Here is a 22,822-nt window from a genome sequence, read left to right as displayed (position 1 = left end):
TCAGTTCTAATGATACTAATGCAGATAAGTACAAGGCTAATTACATATGTTTACACATTTCTGTGAAGGAGAAATTGAGGTCTAAATTCCTTTCAGTTCATGCACTTTTAAACAAACAAAAAACAGACTCTGAAGCTTGTAACCATTTTTGTCTGAACCTCAAGCTGGAGGTCAGCTGAAAATGTTTCTCTATGCAAAATGAATGAATGGTCAATGATTACCAGCTTTTATTTTAGTAGCCTGGATATCAGAAATAAGGATGAATTCAATATTCAGTGATAGCATTTCACATGTTCTTATGGAAGACAAATGAATATTTATTTATTTAAAGTTTTTTGTATGCCGTCCCCTTGTTATATAGTCTCGGGATGGCTCACACAAATAAATAAATATAGTACAAATACAGTTAAAATCCGGAAACACCCCGGCTGCACAATTAAAACCTATAATACCACCACAGAGTCCCTCCTCCTAGTTGAGAAGAATTTTAGTGGACTTTATTTCTAAAAGAACTGTGCCAGCTTTGAGCTCTCCATACATGGTTACTATCAAACACAATTAAAACATACTTAAAATGAAATAAGACACCAGGAGGGAGCGATAGATAAAACAAATGAGCAGCATCATAATAGATTATTTCCCAACTATCTCAAAGGCCTTACAAAATATATGCATTATTAGTTGTTCATGTCATCTTTGATAGACAACATTTGTCCAGCTCTTAGACATTTCAGGCAGGCATTTTTACACTACAGGGCATCAGCATTGAAAAGACCCTGTTCCTTGTAGATGTCAGGTTTGGTATTATGGGAGAGGGCTTTCTTGTACATGTTATCTCATCTCATCTCATTTTTCTGAAGTAGAACTACCTTTTACCTAAGAAGTACAGCAGGACTGGCACCAGAACTAGTGTTACCATCTTGCTTCTAGCCTGTTGTGGAAGCTGTGCTAAAAGGCAAAGCAGATCGTTCGTTGGGCTGGATCCTCCACTTCCTTGCTCCTGTGATCCTACTCCCAACCACAATGCCTATCAGTGGTTCTTCTCCCTCTTCTTCCACAGGCAGACACAAAGACATTCCAACTAAAGCTTTACTGTGGGAATGGAAACCAGCAAGGGAGGCTTTAAAATACAAGCTGAATATATTACAGAAGTCAGTAACAAAAGGAGCAAATGTAGTCAGAGTTTTAGGTGAATGAGCCATTAAGTGTGTCCTCAATGCTACAAAGTTGGTTTCAAACTAAGGGTCTCTCTTCTCTCCCTACCTCATATGACCAATACTCTACCTTTAAGGTGAATCCTCTTGCTTGAGGACCAATCACTTAGAACATGTGGCACTTCTCAGATGATCCACCCTCTTTAACTGACATCTGACCCTGGGATTAGTTATGGCTGTTGCACCTTCCTCCTCATTAACATGTTACTGTATCTTCCCATGCTTTCTGAAACTAGCTGCTTTTCTGCTACTTCCAGCTTATCTCTGAGTCAACTGAACTTGGGACCTTGGCTAGGAATTCCTCTCCTCTTCCTCATCTGACTCAGAATCTGTTCCTATATCCTCTGAAGCATCTTCTCCAGCAGCAAGGAACCCAATCCCTATGCTAAGGATGTAAGTTAGATCTGCAACAGATTCAAATAAGATGGATTTTTTTTATGAATCCTCTCGTATTCCACAGTGCACCAGTTTTTCCCAAGTTGCAAGATTTCACAAACTTGCTGTGCATTTTTTTCATAATTTTAAGCACATTTAGTCATAGCAAAATAATAAGGAAACCACAACTGAAAGTGCAAATTTGCAAAATGCTTATTTCCACAAAAGTATGAAAATCTGATTCTGCTAACAGGCAGATGATGAATGAAGAGCATTTAACAATCTGTGATACACAGAGAGAACAGATCTAACCAAGTCCATACATCCATGCTCAAAGTAGCATGAGTTTGTTTGTTTGTTTGTTTGTTTATTATACCTACCTATCCGGTAAGTACCTAAGGTCATCTTGGAGGTCCTTCTCTGGGAGCCCCTTGCAACGGTGGAGAACAGCCACCAGGAGATGGGCCTTTTTGGCTATGGCACTCCAGCTATAGAATTAGATCCTCAAAAAGGTGCTTACTCTGTATTCTTTTTGGTGCCAGGTGAACATCTTTTTATTTTCCCAGTATTTTAGTATTTTAAACTTCAAATTTAATATTGCATTTTATCCTGTACCACTGCTATATCTTTGTGCTGATTCATTTGCAATTGCTGTGGTTTTATCTTATGTTATTTTTTCTCTTTTTTTTTCGCATGTTGTGTTTTTAACTTTGTTAACTGCCCAGAGAGCCTCAGCTATTGGGCAGTATAAAAATACATACATAAAATGTATAAGATGTATCCCCTGCCTTCATTCAAGGAACTCAAAGCAGCTTACATTGTTCTCTTCATGCTCTCAATCTTATGTCTGCAACAACAACCCTGTGAGGAATTTATGTGGTAGGTGAATAGACTCTACTTTTAGCTCCTGGAAACCCAAGCTACATTCAAATATAGAATTTTCCAAGGGGCAGAAGCAGAAGCAACTATTTAGCATGCTTGGATTTGCAATCCACATGGGCACTGCACCCTAAAGAATATATCACGCTGGTCCTCTGCCAATTGCATTGACTGCCTGTCATTGCCGGGCCCCAAATCAAAGTGCTTACACTAACATATAAAGCTTTAAACAGCTTGGGACTGGGATATCTAAAGGAACACCTGTTTCCATGTCCCTATCAGACGGTCATCAAGGGAAGGCCTTCTTCATGAACCTCCCTCTCCATGAGGTGAGGGGGCATTGGCAAGGAAAGGGGCCTTCTCTGTCATCGCACCTCACCTTTGGAATTCCCTTCCAGGGGAGGTGTAGCTGGCATCCACTTTACCCTGCTTTGGCACCAAGTTAAGACTTTTTTATTTAGTATCTGTTTTTACATTATGACTATTTGTCTTGCTGCTGGTTTATTGTTTTATTGATAGTTGTTTAATTGGTTGCATTGTGTTTATTTCCTCATCTTGTATTTTATTCTATTATGTTCTATGGTCTTAGTTATTATTCATTTTTATCTGTATTTTTATGATTGTGCTGTGAGCTGCCCAGAGAGCCTCTGGCTATGGGGCTACCTACAAATGCAATAAATAAATTTTGTCAGTGCCTGCTAGCCAAAATGTAGTATTGAAGACCAGCAAAATAATATTGTTCAAACAGAGCCTGTTTCATTACACTTCAGGACAACTATTACTTGCAGAACCTCATCCCTTATTTCTAGTTAAGTGTAGCATCAGCTGCAAGGAAGCTGCCATCTCCTCAAGCTCTTAATTAACAAAGACATGTAGATTTCATCTTCTCCCACACACTTGTAAATCTAAGGTTCTGACATGCCCCAGTTTTGAAAACTGGAAGGGAGGCAGGATGCCTCTGAATTACCAGCTGGTGGGGAACAACAACAGGAGCTCACTGTTTCTTCATTTCCTGCTTGCAAGCTTCCCAGAGGCTTCTGTTCTCAAGAATATTTCAGCCAGAAAGGCCGCTTAAGGAATATCAGAACAGCTTCTCCAGTGACTCTACCAAATCTTCGCAACTCTATATCTCCCCCAAGTAAAAGGTGCATGAAGATTGCTGAGACAGATTCGTGCAGAGGTGCTCTGGAGGAGATATGCCAGTTGTCCACTGAAACTGCAGAGCCAGGCTGTCTAGAAAAGGCAGTGACTGGGAGATGAAAAAAATGTGACACTATCCATATAATGCCACATACTTGTACTATTGTCTGTGAACTATTACAAGCATCTCTGAAGCATAGCTACATGTTTATATTTTATAAGCTATCATGTCAAATCTTTTTATTTTGCATGTAATGTGACAGCCAAGTATCACATTTTATGGCTGATGCTTCAGACATGATTTCCAGTCATTCACTCTTCATTGCCATTTACAGTTTTGCACAGCTTCAGTAAACAGCAAAGCTGCAGTGCGCTGAAACACATTTATCACTGGGGGAGGGAAATTTCCAGACCATCAGATTTTTGCAGAAACTGAAAATAAGTAGGAAAACTAAATGGACAATATGGGATTACTCTAAAATGCGACAAGGTGCTTTATACAGTCTTGGTAGCATGGCCTTCCCTGAGAATATGCAGTCGGTGACTATTTCAATGACAGCTTTGAAAGCAAATCAGAAAAAGGATTCACACATACTTGTCCTGAGGCTACATCTATCAGCAGATGGATAGGCTGATGCCTGCAGTAAATGGGTACCTGCCATCCACACAAAAATCAAGGATAGGGATACTTTCTTCAGTAAAACTCAATTGATTATCTCTCCTCTACACACAAATTTATCCTTGCCACTCAGACTACAGTGTTCTTTGTAAAGCAGGATATCCTTGTCTTTTGTTTGCAATATCTTTAAAGCTGACCCTTCCACCTATTGTTGTCCGGTGTGCTCCATTTTTAAAAAGCTCCTCATATGCCTCTGTCACAACTAAGGAGGCAGTGTCTGTCCTATTCTTAGAAGCCAGTACATTGGCTGTTACATGGAAGCAAGGCTTGTAACACACACTGCTAAGGATGCTTATTTATATGACATGAAATCTTGTACTAAGTTGTCAAAAATCACAAGTGCCTGTTACTTTGGATCATGCTAGGCTAACTCCCAGCAATGGCATGACAGCTATCTTGGTTAGTACTGTGTGGTACGGCTCTGGGGCAAAAAAGGCCACTCTGACAATCTTGCCCCCTCTGCACAAAGATCTGCTGAGATTCTATCAGCCAGGGTGGTGTAAATGTATAACTGCCATAACCCAAAAGGGGGAGAAAATGGGTCCATCTGTTAAGCAAAGCAGTGAATACTTTCCCAATTTTCAGACACATAAGCATGCCATAGCTGCAGTGATGTAGACTACCTCAGACTACTACAGTTAAGTCAGTCTATGAGCTGACATAGGTAAATTCGGATGTGAGGTGTAGGTTTCCCATGGATTGATTATGGCTACAAAGTTAGAATTAACTGTGTCAAGTTCTAAACAAGGATAATTTCCTTCCAACAACCATATATCTCTGGTGTTAGCTTGTTTTTAAAGTGAACATGCGAACTTTTCTTATAGACTAATAGGCCTTCCACCCTACTGTCTTTTTTCCCTTTATGGCAAGTATACAACACCTGCACAGAACAACTTTCATCTTGTCCTTAACACTTGACATGAAAAGTCTCTATTCAGGTATTGCTCCATGATGAAACAGGGTTTTTGTTTTTGTTTTGAATTGTCAACACCCAGCTTGTGATTTCCAGTTGCTAACCAATGACCAGCATTTACCTCATATTTATTCTATAACCTAAGTGATCTGTTACATTTAGATATATAGTAATCCATTCTATTTATATATTCTCCACCCCTGCACACAAGGTGTTTGATTGACTGAGTGCAAACATATGGATGATTTAAGAGTTTTAGCCTAGCACTGCTCATTATAATCATGTATATTTTTAGCTGAATCGCAGTATGTGTTTGAAACATGTTTATGAATGGAGCTTGTTTCCTGGAAATTTGATCAAGAAGTGTCAGTGTTTAGCTATTCAGAGTAACACAGAATGCCGCCTTTACTGGATACAGTGTTACAAAACTTTGTGATTTTACTACATATTTGATCTCAGATTTCTGATGTTTTCTACTTCTAGAACTTAATGACTGGCAGTGATCTTGATAATGTCAAACTGATGTTGCAAACCCATTGTTTTTATCTCAGCACATTTATGGAATTTCTTCACTACAACTATTCCAAGCTAAAGTAGCTTTCAGCATTGTTATTTTTAAAAAAGTGCATATTGAAAAATGCAGAAAATATCATAATGTAGCTCAGGCAATTGTAAACAATTATCATTTCTATAGAAAAACAAACACAAAACTTGTTTGGTTATTAAACATAAGTATGCTTGTATTTTACCATGTTCTATCAAAATATTAATACTTTGTGGACGCACGTCATCTATCCATCTATCTATCTCACACGTCACCTTCAGTTGACTCTTACCTGAATATATTTAATAAACCTGCTTTTTATTTATTATGGTTCCATGATAATGGAACCATAGAACATTTCATGTCTAGTGAAAGAATCATTATTAATCTGTTAAGCACAATGCCTTATTTTTTAACAAGACAGCTATAAATCTGCCCACATGCCCAGCAATTATCCATAGAACAGGAGAAAAATTAGAAAAGAAATACTGGAGTGGTAGGGAAGAACTTGACTTGAATCTTCCTTCCTCAGCTATTCTCTACAGTACAAATAGGATGACATGGTGTGAGTATTAGGAATATAAGAGATGGCATGGCCAGGTTGTTTTGATATTTGTGTGAAGAACAAATTTAACTCTAAATCTCTTGGCAAGACCTTGCTTCACCCACATAATCTGGAGAACATCCATATGCGAGCCTTGTCTAAGCCTCTGAGAAGACTGCTGCCCTCCTGCTCATGTCCGCCAGCACTCTGATCTGACTTTCATACTTAATCTGATCTAATCCTGTCCAGCATTAACTTCATCTGTGCAATGAAACCCGGAGTATCCATTCTAATATTTGGTGAGGAAGGCATTTACTAAATTACTTGCTGAAATCATATGGTGTTGTTTAGCTCCTTATTTTAATCAGATGATGCATCTCTGAGGCACATTATCAGCGATTAGTTAGAAACCCATGTCTGCCCTTTTTGGGAACAAAGAACTTTTCAGAAATTCAGTGCAATAGGAAAAGAAACCCTATTTCATTCATTGGTAAGTCATAAAAGAAGAAGGGAAAAATGTTTCTTAGAAACTGTTATACAGAATCAGAAATAATTCACTAAGAGAAGCATTTTCAAGTAATAAAATGTTTGCATCTGCATCTTATAAGTCAATTTAACATTTAAAAAACACAATGGGCAGTAGTCCCTTCCTTTAATTCTTTGGATTCAGAAATCATTTAGACTGAATTACCTTGTAGAATACTATTTTTATAAGAAAAGGCTTCCATGATGGTTATATATACTTTCTCTTATCTTGAATGCTATCTGAATCCTATAGAAGTTAATAACCAAATTGTCCCAGATCTCAATCATACCCCATATGATAATAACCAGCTAAGCAAAGCTGAATTTGTGTGCTTACATGAAATTATAATTATGCAGAAATACCTCTTTAAAGCACACTTCAAAATCTCACATAAATTATTATGAAATTTATACAAGTCAGCAGAATAAAAATATAATATAAGCAGATAAATCTACATAGTTACTTGCATATACACAGCAAAACATTTTGTAACTTGTCAGTCAATCAAAGGTGTGTGTGTTTTTCTTTTCTTTTACTGCAATTAATTTGCTATTAATTCCAACATTTTAGTGTCACACAGATGATGAATATTATTACTCTTGTATATCAGATTTAAGGAATTGGTGGTAGTGGGGAAATATTCTCCCAAGATGTACTGAGGAACATAGAATTTATATTGGCTTATATCAATAGTCAGATCTTTCCTAAGAAGTAAGCTAATTGAGCTGTTTGTGTTGATAAACTCCCTTTTCTCCAGACTGTTCTTCACTGAGCCATAATTATTTGCAATTTGCCTAAGTCGTCCATTTACTGATACGTCAAGCATGAAACAGAGGCAATTCCAGAAAATGGAAATGCTTCTCAAAATCAATCTTTGGGAAATAATGTGGTAGAAGTTACTGTGTGATAGAAGACTACCTTATAACTGTCACATGGAGATGAATATTAATTTGTTGAGGTTAAGGTGGCTTTGTGCTTCATTTGTTGACTTTGCTTAGCCATCAGCAAGCAGCAAAGTACAATTACTCCAGCAAAGCTATTTTTTCTAACACGAGTTTTATGATTTTTATGTACTTACCAGTCAGCACACATAACAATGTCAAAATGTCCTTCCAGTTGAGAGACATCTGTCTCATTATCCCATCGTAAAATGCTACAGAGAGAGAGAGGGAGAGAGAGAGAGAGAAGATTTTTTAAATTACACTCACATGTTTTCATCTTTTGCATTTTTTAAAAGACAAGCATTTACACTTTTTGTCATAGGACATGAACAATGCTCTTGTTATAAGTGCATAAAGATAATTATAAAAAGCATAAATACATATTCTGAAGATAGAACATCTCCTTTCTGGTCCAGATCTTGAATCAAAGAAATTATATATTTATATAGAGAAAGGCAGCTAAAAAGATGTTCATAAGTGGATCATTAAGAACTAATATACACAATAGACCTACAAGTTTTGGTCTTTTATATCTGTATATTCATTGCACAGGAATATAGTGAAATCAAAGTGTGGCTTATTGAACTGCAACACACATTTACAAACTGAAAGGGCATTGCCTCCTTGCCTCTCTGTTGTATCCAGCAGACAAGTCAGTTGAGTTCCTCATTAGTGAAGCAACTATTTTCCTTTGCATGAAGGGAGGAGGGAAAAGGTGAAAAAAAAAAGCCCAAGCTTAAATTCCATGCCAACTATCTTGATTTAGACAATCTTCAAAATACACCAGTGCTGACACTGTCAACATATCTTCTATCCTAAATGTGTTATTTCTTTGATCTGTTAAGTTCAGCATATGTATATGTGTGTGTGCATATATATAGAGTATAATCAGAGTCAGAATTTGTGTGTGTGCGTGTGCGCGCACGCACGGGTGCACATGTGTATACATCCTGTCTATATTTCTTACTCTTACATACCATTTATTGTTTTCATTGTTTGGTTTGTTAACAAAGTAGACCATTTAGATTCAGTCACAGCAATACATAAGGACAAAGATGTACTTGCCACTTTGTAAATCTCTCTTTCTATATGGTGAAAGTTAATTCTTCTGTTAGAATAAACTATTCCTTGTTAAAAGCCATCTGCAAAAGCTATACATTTCAATTTCTGTTTACATTTTTCTTACACTAGCCTTGTTGGAAGGATGATTCTTACTTTTCAACAACATGTGTCATATACATGGAAGACAAAAAGTTGTCATGCAAACAACATCACGACACCCTTTTTTCAATAAACATACCTACAATTATCTTTATAAAGATATAGAATGCATTTAAAAAAAAAAAGTTACCTGCCACTGATATTTACAATCGTGTAGAATATCTGACTAACCAAATAATTCAGAACTCATTCACCCATTTACAGTCCTGGCATGAATTGTACCAATCCAAGGAGAAAAACAGTAGGTCAATTTAATCACCTCCTCAACCCACTTCCAATGTGTGTGCGCGCATGTGTATCTATCTATCTATCTATCTGTACACACATGTGTGTGCCCACACACGCACACACACACACACTTGCTCATCCCATTTAAACTATAAAGGGGTGCACATTATAGAAACCTAGGTGGCTTTGCAAACTGGTACTTTCAGGACTCAGCATGCATCCACTAGTGGAAAGTGACAAAGGAGAGTTCTCACTCTCAGCTGCTGGCTGCCTGCTGGTAACTGGCGGCTTTTTCAACCCTGTTTCCGTGGAAACTTAGGTTACAACAGTGAAAATTAGGTAAAGGTAAGTTGGTGAGGTTGTTAGCTCTCATTTGATATTTATTTATTTATTTATTTATTTATAGTTGAAAATCATGAAACAGCAATGGCAGCTAGCCGTTGGGTTGCTAGCTTTAAAATCCATCAGTAGTCCTTCATTCCACTTGAAAGAGAGTCCATGAAGACAAATAAGGAGCATAAAAATGATGCTATTATTTTTTGAAATTCAGATTATTTGAAAAATATTTGTACAAAATATACTGAAGACAACTCAACATCATCCCCTGCCCTTTCAGTATTCCTTAATTTTTTCCCTTAAAAAGTTTGGCATATCAAAACAGTTCATCCTTATTTTAGGAATGATTAAAATCAGGTATTACAATACAAGACAAAAATCTGGAAAATCTTACTTGGATTGTGTGATTTATTATATTTGAGAAACTTCACAAAACCCACTATCCTTGTGCTAGTACATGTCATTACACTGATAATGGGCTAACTAGGACTCAAATGACATGGGATTTTTGTTGAGTTGCTCCCTTCTGTCAACAGTTCTTCTGTTACACCCTTTCTCAACTAGAAAAGAGTTGAGTCAGAAAGCATTGAGTTAAGTCAGAAAAGATACATGGAGCAATGCGCATTGCCTATATCTTCAACCTGCTTTCTTAGAAGAATGATCAGATCCAACCAAGAAATAGTTCAAATGTGTACAACAAAGTACCATCATTCAGGAGCATTAATTTCAGATCATCCTTCAGTAAAGTGGCCAGATCTAGAAAGTTTATTGGGGACAAAAGTATGAAACAAATGCTTTAAGTAGAAATAATGCAAGAATCAAAATTTCATTTATTTGGTTTGATTCACAGCCTTTCCAACTGTGAGCCCTTGTTCCAGGTAACAGTGCCAATGCATGCCTATTTTACTTCTGCCACCTTCTGGCAGAACAATGCTTTCTCTCTCTTAGCAATTTTCATTAAGGATTATTATTATTAATAATATTAGCTCTTCAAGATAAGGTAGTTTCATGAAGAGAGCTTTCCTAGTGGCTGCTCAGGGAAGGTGACTTACTTCAGGCAGGGTAAAAACGCTCTTTGTTAACACAGAATCCTGAAGACACATTCACTTGTGTAGAAATAGCACACTGTCCAATCCTTCTAGGAAGGTACTATTCCAGGCTGCAGATGTAGGATTTCCAAAGTGATAAATTCCCTGAACATGGAATTCTAACATGTAAAGATGCATGGAGAAAACCATTGTCTCTTTGTCTTTGCTTGTGAGGGACTATCACTCAATGGCAGAGCAGTTTTTGCATGCACTTAAAATATTAAATCCCTGGCAATTTAACTTAAAAGGTTTAGGTAGCAGGTGATGCAAATTATGACCATGACCTTCAAAAGTTGCTGCCTGTTTTACACTAGGCCTGTATTTTCTGCACAGACTGGCAGCAGCTTTTCAGAGTTTCATTCTGGGAGCTTTCCCAGCCCTACCTGGGACCTTTGAATCTGAGGTCTGTTGCACAAAAAGCATGCACAGTGCTATGGAGCTGTAGTCCTTCCCTGCTGATTTAGATGGATAGTCCGATCTGATAAAAGACAACTTCCTATGTTCCTATAGGGTTTCTTTTGTTAATGTGGGAAAATATTCAAGTATGCTCCCTCCCATCTGCAATCTGGAGTGATACAGTTAATGCTATGAAAACTGTGCCTTTATATTTATAATATTTGTTGGTAATATAAAAATGCATCAAAAAGTAACAGATAAACTGCTCAATATTGGAAATATAAGAACAGTGAGATCTGAAGGAATTTTGGTTTCTTCTGCATTTCAGAATTCACTGTGCTTGCTCTGTTCATGAAAGTGCCTAATTAGATGAGACAGAAATCCATGACTGGACCCCCATCACTTGAAACCTTTACATTTGGAAATGCTAAACTACTTATGGTGCAATCCTATCACTGTGTTAAAGCAACTGAACAAGGATAGGCTGCTAAACCCCTTATGCTAGTCTGTTTCCAAGTGATGCTGGTGAAGAGCTGTTATGATGGCATTGTGATGTAATTACACCTTCATAAATATAAGTCAGTGTAACTGCCATGCTACTATACTATGACAGTGTAAGAGCTGGAAGGTGAAGTATTAGGACAGAAAAGAGATGCCAATTTAAGTTGGTATCCTATTCTCCTCCCATATTAGATCCATCTTTCCCTGCAACAGCTACATAATTGTCTTAAGTAAACTTGCAATGATGAGAATCAGTGAAGAGCCTGAGAAGCCTGCCCTTGCCCCTCTTCAGCCATAAGGGATAGGACCTAAACTAATCCAGCAGCAAATCAAAACACAATACCAGGAGCAAATGGACTTATAACAATTTGTGTACTTCTGCCAGTGGCACACACACTCCAAGCAAACCTAATTACTTCTCTGCCACTGTAGCTTCTTGTGCAGCTTTCAAACATGCTACAGGGGGCACAGGATCCTTTGGAGCAAATCTGGGGTGTGTGGGAAAGGGGAAGAGGAACTCCTACTGTGTGGGTAAGTGTTCACTTGTACAATATTGGTTTTAGCTCTGTCCAAGGAAACATAATTCAAATATCAAGTTGGTCAATACAGAGCCATATTACTTGTTCTCCATGTCTCCGGAGCTGACAAATAGGAACTTGATAATGGAGAAGTCTGAGGATAGGTCATGTAGGACCATATATTATGTAACAAACAATGAATGCCAAGTCAAAGAGCAAAGCAGGAAAGGCAGAAGGATAAGACATGTCCTCTCAGAAACTTTATACATGCTCTGCAGCAGATGTCAGTTACATATCAGAAACACCAACTCCACTGCTGCAAAGTGGGCTGCAATAACAGGTCTTGCCACACTGGAGACCAAGGGCACACTCACTGCCAATGAAAGTGAACCAGTTGCTCACAGTAGGACTCATAAACCTCCTGCATCCCATCCTAGCACATCCCACCCAAGCATCCTAAGGTATATAGAACATTCTAAAGAAGTATGGCTACAAAGTACCTCCCTCTTTGTCTTGGGAAACATGGGAGGCTACCTGCTGACTTACTCAATAAGGTTTATAAAGTGGTGATGGAGCACTCTTGCTTAACCTTGGCTTTTTTGATCCAAGGGATCCCACAGAGATTGCTTTTAAGTCTATGTTTTCTATGTCTACAGGAATCTCATGGGAAAGATCACTCATGGATAGGAGAGGGTTTTCATCACAATGCTGATGATAGATCCTTTCGGTCATATTCCAGGAAGACTGGGGAGATTTAGAATCAGTCTTTAAATTATTTTTTATGCATCTCCCATTACCTTGTTAATCTGTTTTAATTATTATTTATTTTTCTTATGTTTTCATGTTGTGTAAGCTGTTTTGAGCCCCTTTTTGCAGAGGAAAAATAGGAACACTCAGCCCCAAGTATAGCTTGCTAGAGCTCCAATATGATGATAGTACAAATTATTATTAATATTATTATTTCATTTCTATACTGCCCCATAGCTGAAGCTCACATCAATGAAGTTTACATCAATGAAGCAAACGCTATCCATGCAATATTTTTGCAATCTTTTCTTGCAAGCACTTGAAAAGATCAGGAGGTTTTTTGTAAAGCATTTACAGACTGCAAATATAGCAAAAGGCAAGTAGAAACAGAGGAAAATCAATGTGAGTTCACCTATAAATACTATTTAATATTATTTCTTACATTATGAAATATAGTAATAAGTATAGTAAATTTATGCATATATGTTACCCTTCAACATTCACTGCTTTCAGCCAGGCTAGAAAACTAAAAACCATTAAAATAGTAAAATTAAGGATCTATTTACAAGAATAGCAATTTTTTAAAAAATAAGGGAAATGAAGATGTACAGAACAGAGTAGCCTGCAATGAAGGCTTTTGTTTGCTTGTTTGTCCTGATGAAGAAAAAAAGGACAAACCACATGTGCAAAGGAAATCCAAAGGCAAGAGTTGGCAACCGAAAAGAAGCTGATCCTGGTAACCACTTAGCTAATTGTCAGAAGCAGGTCTCTTCCCACAATTTTTTCCCTCTCCAGCAAACCTGGATGAGATCTTGGAAGCACAGTCTTTTTATTAGGACTTAATAGGTTACAAAACAGCATAAATCAAAATAACGTTCTCTGGGAGAAGCATCTGCCCATGTGAAACACTGAATCTGAACTGAAAGATCCCCTCCATTTCAGAAAAGCTGCTGACTCCACTGTCAGGGTGGCTCCTGCTGCTGGAGGGCTAGATGGCAGGAACATCAGACTCTTACTAATTGGTCTGTTTGTCTTGCCTGTTGTTTCCTCACATGGTCAAGGACTTCCCCTTATCCTTTCCCCACCCAGTCCTGAAATGTCTTCCTTCCTTTTCCAAGGTGGGCTGGTTCTCAAATACTTCTGAATATCTTCACTTGGTAACCTCGAAACGGCAAAGTCGTATGTGCCCCACTGCCCCTCCACTCTTCCTCCTCTGAGGTGGCTGTAATGTGAGAACCAGCCCCACTTGCCAAAAGTTGGTGGTAATTCAAAATGCCCCCCCCCCCATTTCTGCCGTAATCCTAGGGGGTGACATGATGAGCATCTGGTCCTTCAACATCCAGAATGCCTTGCACAGAACATTCCAGAGAATTCTAGTACAACATAGCTGCCTCCACTGGTGTTTTCCTATATGATTGATGCTGAATGAGCTCAGTCACCACTCCCAAAGAGGCAGCATAGGAGAAAAAAATCGCACACAGAACAATTGCTGCTGCACAAAATGGCTTGCTACACATTAGTAAGTTTCTGACAAATATTTTGGTCAGTTCCATTGAACTTCCCCTTCTCCAAATGACCACATGTCTGTTTGCCTTCTCCATGGCTTACAGACTTTTAGCTCAGCCCTACCCCCCACCCCCCAATGCAAACAGAATTAAACAATGACAGAAATCCAAAACATTTAATCCTCATTATAACTCAAAACTGTACCAGTTTAATTCACTCAAATCCATTTGAATCAATGCAATTCAATGCATCAGGCTTATGACTGTAATAAATTAAAAAATAAAATAATTCAATGTGCTACTACATAAGATTACAGTCTTAGTCACTCATTAATGCATATCACCTTGATTATATAATGGAAAGCAGTACTGAATGTTACCAAGAAAAATTATTGCTCATGATGGGTAACCTCTGAATTTTCGAAACAAATGATGTGATATAGTTGGATCCACAACCCCTTCATGAGTGGCCAATTCCTCTAATAGAATTGGGCCATATTGAGGGAAAGTGTCATGTGAGCATGTTCTGTCAAATCTCAGGTGCAAATGCACAAAGCTCCCTGTGCTCGTTCCTTTGAAGACACAGATCCAGAGCTTGAGGAGGTTTATGAAATGGTTCAGCTCCAGGCACCTTCTCAGGGGTGTTTTGTGGGAGATACTGATTCAAGGACAGGAGTCAGGCATCTCTGAGAAAAGTAGAGAATCGCCACCTCAAAGGGAGGATGTTGACAAAAGGGAAGTCAGGAATGCTGACTAGTACAGCCCTGAGAAAAGCGCCAAGCTATCACCTGTGGGGTGGGGGGATGCTGAGTTGGAAAGCATCGCAAATGGAAGATTGTGCACCAGACCCCATGGCTCATTGGAAAAGTTGTCATGAGGCACAAGAGGCATGGGGGTCACAAGTCTCCACAACATCCCTCCTGTGTGGCAGGGGCAAAGAAGGGCACATAAGTCAAGGCGTGGTCACTGAGCAGTAGATAAGGTTCAACATTTTACTTGGTGTATGTTCAGGAGCCTGTATAATAAGAAACAGAATTAAAAGAGCAACCACTGGTGTGGCTGGTGTCACGGGGAGGCAAACATCTCACAACACAAAGATTCTTAAAAGATAACATTCACTTAGCATATGGGGAGAGAGATGGGTGGGGAATAAAAGGGGAATGAAACTCCTGTCAGAAATGAAAGGGTAAAAATGGATATGAGGCATCATCTGGGTTCCTTTCAGTGGCAGAATGCCATTGTTTCTACCCAGAAACCCCCATCAAAGCTATATGCATGCAGAGGAGAGGAGAGGAGAGGAGAGGAGAAATAGTTGCTAACAGGCAAAAGCCCACATGGAATAGTGATGAAAATGCTGATAAATTTGCCCCTTCACCACTACCCCAAATCCCAAAATATCCTTCCTAATTTCTGACCAGCTTTACTTTTGGGACTGAAATAGTCTTGGCTACTCTCCTGATCAACTTTCACTGGATATAGATGGTAGACTATACCCTGCTGGTTTTCTTAATAGCCCTCTAAATAGCTTTTGACAAAAGTATTCTTCTGGACCTAGGATGGGCATTTGGAGACAGAACTGCATTCTTCTGGGGTGGTTCAGAAGGTAATTGTAGAACACTACTGATCCCTTAGAAGGCTCCATCTAAGTGGAATTTTTTATGAATCAGAAAATGAAAATTAGCATGGGCCACTGAAAGTGATATAAAATTGCTTTATGGACCAATTGGTCAATTGGCCATCCTTTTGTGAGCTCTTGCATGTTGGGTTCAAAATAGGTTTAAAGGAGATTTAAGAGCCACTGTGCCTTTAGAGCTACTATATGACTAAAAGGTGCAATTGATTTCTTGGGAACATAGGAAGCTGCCTGATTTCATTGGTGCATCTAGCTCAATATTGTCATAGTTATGCATTGCTTCCAGAATGTGGTGCTCATTTTTTTCCTGAAACTACTTGAAAATTTGATGTGTAAAGATTTGCAGTTAGGATTACCAAGAAATCTTAAGGACTCCAATAACAGGCTAAAAAGGAAAATACTACCATATGGCTGTTATTCCCCAGAATATTTGGTTTAGCTATGGAATTCTTATCTGGTACAGTTTTGTGCTTTGTCTGCTGTCAGGCAGTTTGCTGTTTCCTCTGACCTTGGTATCAGCACCTGAATTACACCCAGGGCTATTGTGAAGCTGTTCAACCTCTGATTATTCTGCCTTGGCTCCAGTTCCTATGGATGACATGCAAGTTGTCATGGGTCACTTTGCTACTGGAAGGCCTACAGAGATGACAAATTTCCAATAGAGCTGTGAAACATAGCCCATCCTTTGAAAAGATTGCAAAAAAGGCTCTTGGGAAAAGGTGAGACAAAACTGGCTGTGAAGCTGTAAACACAACTTCTTTCCTCTACATTTATATGAATCAAACACAATGTGTTACAATTCAGGTTTAGAATGTCATCAACTTCCATCATAGGTTTCTTGAGATAGTGAATACAAATTCTTTGACATAAGGATAATGAAAAAAAGACGGTAGAATATAATTTTAGTATTCCATGGCAGATAGAGCACGTGCATACTCTTCAACAATTTTATATTCTTAAATCACTGATATAAAGCTTCCTTCAGCAGTATGTGAGGGAGGTGACTCACATTTCCCACATCTGACAAAATCTGCTCTGGAAGGCTGGGGAACTCCAGAACATGTTCTGGAAATGCACAGGGAAAGGAGAGAAAGGGACTGGTCCATTGCAGGGATAAAGTTACAAGAAGTAACACTTATAGTTTGTTATGTACTAGAAAGACCACGTCTGGATTACTTTGTCCAGTCCTGGGCAATGGACTTTAAGAAAGATAAAGTTAAATCAAAGCAGGCTCAGAAGAGGACAAGGAAGATGGTCAGCAGAACAAAAAACAAATCCCAAAAGGAAAGACTGAATGAACTTGAAATATTTAACACAAAGCAGACAGGGGCAGGTATGAGACATGATAGCACCCTTCAGATACCTTAAGGACTGTCACATAGGCTTGACCTCTCCTGCCTCAGAGGGCAGGATTAGGTTTAATGGGCTTCAGTTACAGGGCAAAGATTTTGGTTGAACGTGATGGGAAAGGCAGTTCAACAATTGAACTAATTGCCTAGGGCAGTGGTCCCCAACCTTCTGGAACATGGGGGCTGCTTTAGAGTGCCCAATACCTAAAGAGGACCACATCTTAAATCAAAAGGTAACAAAATTATTAACCTACCAATTTAGATGAAAAGTAATCATTCAGATCAATGAAGAAATCTTAACTTGAATGCTTTCCATTTTGGAACAATATTTTACTGTGGAATCCTTTTCTCTAGTTACACATGCTTACCTAGTCAGTGTGATTTTTGTAGCTGTTTTCCCTTAGCCACAGCATTAATGTCCAAGTCAAGGTTTGTGACAGACACCTTTAAAATGTCATGTAAATATTCATGTATAAGTCTTGATCTACACTTGGATTTCACAATTTTCATCTCGGAAAAAGTTTGTTCACAGATGTATGTGGTGTCAAGGACTGTGAACATGCCTGAAGCAATTTTCTTTAGGTTGGTAAATATATCAGGTAGTCCACAATAGAAATCTAACAGATTATTTTCTTTGTACAAGTCTCTGAGATGATCACTGGTTTGCAAATCAATTAGTTCCACCTGAAAAAAGTTACTTGCATCTTCTGGTGCTACTTCAAATGGATTCTACACTATTCTTATTTCCTTTACATGCTTATAAATCAGTGAATCTGTTCTGGAATTCCACCTACAGTAGGTTCAAGTCCTTTGATGTGTCTTTCAACATTGGATTATAAATTCCCATCCTTCTCGAATTTTAGTTCACTGCAGCATAAGAAGTTTGAAAAGTTACTTTCACTAACTTGCCTCACAAACAGGTTTAGTTTTGCTTCAAAAGTTTTCAATATAGAATACCTGTCACACACCAACTTTCCTTCCCCCTCTAACTTTATTGATTGTGAGCTGTCCCAAGATGCCACGCATAAGGGATGGCATATAAAAGTTCTAAATAAATAAATAAATCTTTAGATTCAATGTGTTCTGATGCTGTGTGATATCAGTAAAGAAATCCAAATCAAAAATCCATCCAGGGTCAGAAAGTACTTCTTGACTTTTTCCTTTCTCGAGAAAGACATCAGCTTCATGATGAAGACTGAAAAATGTTTGAGGACTTTGCCTCTGCTAAGCCACCTGGTTTCTTCATGGTACAATACATGCCCATATTCTGCATCTATCTCAGAGAGAAAATTTTGAAACTCACAATGAGTACGGCCATGATGCCTGATGTAATTAACGCTGGATACAACAATATGCATCACACACTGCACAAGGCTTGCTGAAGGATGATGCAGTGAAATTGCATGGAAAGTATACCATTTAATTTCAATATCTCTTCATTGATTCTTGCAACTACACCAATTCTTCCCACCATATTTCCTGCACCATCAGTTATGATGCTTTTCAATTTATCCCAACTCAGACCAAGATTTTCTACTAATTCACACACTGTCAAGAATGTGTTTTCTGCAGTTGTGGTGCCTTTCAAACTCTGCAGTACACACAATTCTTCTGTAATTTTGAAGTTCGACTCTGTCCCCCCAATTAAGTCATAGTTGAGCAGTGTCTATAATGTCATTGCTCCCATATAATACCAAACAGAAAAAATCAAAACTTTTTGCCTTGATGATCAGTGGCTTATGCAGCTCTTTTCCTGGTTCTTCAACACGGCTGGCGATTGTAGATGCCAGCAAACTGACACAACTAGGACAAGATACCTTATCAGGGCACATTTCCTCTATTACCCTAACCATGCACTTCTTAGCAAATTCATTATCAATGAATGGGATACCAGTCTTACCAATTCATTTAGCAACATGATAGCTGGCCCTCATTGTCGACAAGTTCTCCCCAAAATGCTTTCTAAAACTATTTTGCTGCAAAAACATTGATTTTTTAAAAGATAATTTATCATGTTCACCTGCACCTCTCCTTGATATATTGAGTAGGTCTTGTGACAATGTTCAAAGTGCCTTTTAACATTGTATTTCTTCAATACTGAGACAGTTTCAGGACATACCAGGCAAACTTCTTTATCCTTGTTTAAAACAAAGAAATACTCAGTAGTCCATTTGTCATTAAAGACATGGTGCTCATCTGTAATTTTTTTGTTTCTTTGAAATAGCACTTTCTTTTGCAGACATATTCTTACAGAACTTTTACGGAGCAGTAGTTGCAGAGCTTTAATATTATCCTTCAATAAATAAAAATATGAGAAATATAGTTCTAGTGATCTAATACTTTCCTTTCCCATCAAGTCCAGCCCACTCTGGCTGCTGATAGCTGGGGATTTTCACTTTGACCATGGCAAAGAAGAGAAGAGACTCTTGCCTCTACAGTTCTCAGGAATATTGGCCCATATGCACAGGCTAGGAATAATTTTTTAAATGAATTATGGATTTGACCTACCAGATGGAAGACTTGTAGTCCTAAGTGCACTGAATATGATTGATTGATTGACTGATTGATTGATAAACACACTGCCTTGAGGTTTAAATCTACATGTGCTAATAGGTTTAAAAAAGGGCAGGTAGAGAGAATGGGTGAATGAAAAGGTAGTCTTCCACTTGGAGCAGAGGTTATGCCATTAAGTTGGCTTCAAATTATATGTAGGGTGCACATCATCACTGCCCGCCAACCAAACCTTGATCATGAGAAACAAAAGGGCAGCCAGGGGGAAGGGGACTTGGCTGGAATAAGATGTGGGAAGGGGAATCCCATAAGCTTCCCTGCTAAGAGAGTCCTCCTTCCCTCAACCCTGCTCAAGGGGCTGCTCAACTGCTCCTGCAATCACAAATGCATGAGAAGTCTCCTTGCTAGAGCAGGTGGGGGCAGAGAGGCAAAAGCAAGCAAGACAGAAAGTCAGAGCAACCAGCTCTTGTTGAGGAAGGAAAAATGCTATTGCATGAAGCAGCAACCTCACCAGTAACCTTGGAAGCCACTTGAAGGAGCCTTGATGGGTGGAGTATTTAGAAGGGTTCAGCATGCAAAACACTTCGTGTCCTTTTTGCAAAAATCCCTTCTCTCATTTTCCTGCCTTCTTTGCAAAAGCAGGCCAGGAATCTATTGTACCCATTCACACAGCTGCCTTATCTTCCTTACACACATTCCTAGGGTATGGAATGGACTTCCATGGGAGATGGTTGAAGCCCCATCGGTGAGGGTGTTTAAGGAAAGGCTGGACATGCACACGGTAGGCATGTCATGAGTGGAGTTGGCTGGAGCCGGGGGTCAGACTGGATGGCCCAGGATACCCCTTCTGACTCACTCTGTTTCTGTGTTTCTATATATAGCCTTCCACATGGTAATGCCTGGGGAGGGGGAGTGAAAAAGCTGAGTGGTTGGGTGCCTGAGCTCTGCTGCCTAGCAAAGCACTCAGAATTGCCAAAATGCTAGTACAGACGATAAGACCAAGAGGGGGATGACAGAAACAACCATGGGAACCAGAAGAAAGAACATTGCTATTGTGTTTTTTGTAGAAAAACAGCAGTGGCTGGTGCTGCTTGAGGCAGAAAGAACAGTGTGGGTCTGAGGAAAAATGTTCAGAGGGCGATAGCAGTAAGTAAGCGTGTTGGAAGGCTGCACAGAAAGAGCTTGGGAGTGGCATGTGGCCCACAGACCGCAGGTGGAAGACCCTTGGCCTAGTGGGTGACAACCACTCCTTACTGGAAATCTTTAGGCAGAATCTGGACACCCATGACCTGGGGATACTCTGGATTTTCCTACATCAAGTGGGAGTTGGAGTTGATGGCCTATAAGGGCAGTTCCAGCTCTACAGTTAAAATATGATATGTTAATAATAGGCACAGAATCCCAATAAAAGCAGCCTGGAAGCATGGCAAATGATCAGGAATTATGGCAGTTGTACTCTGGGTATCCGGAGGGAACACCCAGATACCCAGAGTGGGATTGCTGGGCCTTGGCAACAATACTTGATATATTCTTTAAAGAAATTCTTATGCATGAGCTTGAAAGATGATCATATAGTGGTAACCAAAACGTAAAACGATAACCCTAACAGGAACCCTGATACCAGCATATGTTGTTGGCAGTATATCTCCAATAAGGCGTGTACTTCACGAGAAGTCATGGCTTTTGCTTACCCTTGTTGGTCTGTTGTGTCATCTGGACCCAGTCATGGGGTTTCTGCATGGGTTGGAGTATTGCACTCAGGAGACCCAAATTCTGGCCCACTCAGCTATGAAAGACACTGGGTAATTATGGGTTAGTCCTACCTAACCTACCACTCCATGTGGTTGGGGAGAGGATAAAATGATGAATGAAAGGATTATGCAAATTGCCTTGGATTCCTTGCAGGGAAAAATATAAATATATTTTAATATTTATTTATTATATTTATAAATAAATAAATATGGTTTGATGAAGAAGTTTGCAGAATGGATTATTCATTTCCAACCATCTTCTTTAAATAACATTTGGTTGGAAATGGAGCTATTCATTTTGGTGAAAATTAGTTGAGAGCACATATACACAATGGCCAAAAAATACATTGGTAGAATAGGTAAAGGGGAATGTTATTTAAAATTGATGCAGATATTTGCATAAAAGTATCTGTTTTATAATAGCATTTAATATACTATTTAAAAAGTTCTAACAAGAAAAGAGAAGATTTGAAGAGGTGACAATGGAAATCTATAGCTACTAAGAATGGTAGGGTTAGTACTTTCTGTAATTCCATTATTTTATGCAAAAAAGGCAGAAAAATGTTATTGTACTCAGCAAGTTAAACACTTGACATTTTCATTGCAGAAAGTGCAACATTTCAAAAATATAGATATGTTTATTAATTAGTGATTATTAACACCCAGTAAACAACATTATGTCTTGTAAAAACACAATCTCTCCTCACAGCATGAAGCTGAAATCTATTATTCACTGATTCCATATGCTGAAATACACTCAAATGATCACAAATGACCTTAAACATTAGATAAATGTAAATGAGGACATTGTTGGAAATGTGCTTTGACTGATATATAAAAAAGCAGGTTGACAAGAAATGAAATCCTGTACATATCACATGGCAATTTGAAACCTACAGAATACATGAGTACATATGAAAAATGGGCATGTTTACCATGAGCTGAAATCTGAGGTGTCCAGGGTCTTAGAAAAAGCACTGTTTCGAACTTGGGGCAGGGAGGAGCCAGTGCATTTATGTTTTTCAAGCTGGACGCAAACAAGAACCATGTGCTTTAGGTCTCAAAGATTTCATATCAGCCAATGGTTTAGCAGCAAATGGAAGCAGGGGGGTTGGTAAATAATGACTGATTGCTGATGATAGGGATAAGAGTTTTTCAAAAGTGGTCATTTCTGGCATGTTCCTGAATCCAGTTTGAAATTGAAATATTAATATATATCCATCCATACAGAAAACATCCACCAATTTTGGGTTGAATCCAAACATATTTACAGAGCAGACCCA

At 38.7% G+C, this 22,822-nt stretch overlaps 1 protein-coding gene across 2 annotated transcripts in view; it reads right to left on the bottom strand.

Moving 5' to 3' along the window:
* The window catches only part of CAMKMT (calmodulin-lysine N-methyltransferase), a 327,175-nt gene that overhangs the window by 14,245 nt on the left and 290,108 nt on the right, over positions 1-22,822 (bottom strand). For both annotated transcript variants that reach the window (XM_044429060.1, XM_044429061.1), the window contains one exon: positions 7,893-7,967. In XM_044429060.1, the coding sequence (XP_044284995.1) occupies positions 7,893-7,967 (75 nt within the window). The remainder of the gene's footprint in view (positions 1-7,892; positions 7,968-22,822) is intronic.

Source organism: Varanus komodoensis, unplaced genomic scaffold, assembly GCF_004798865.1.
Source record: "Varanus komodoensis strain SLA01 unplaced genomic scaffold, ASM479886v1 scaffold2, whole genome shotgun sequence".
Lineage (NCBI taxonomy): Eukaryota > Metazoa > Chordata > Lepidosauria > Squamata > Varanidae > Varanus > Varanus komodoensis.
Note: the sequence above shows the minus strand (reverse complement) of the source record. Positions and strands in the feature narration are given on the sequence as shown.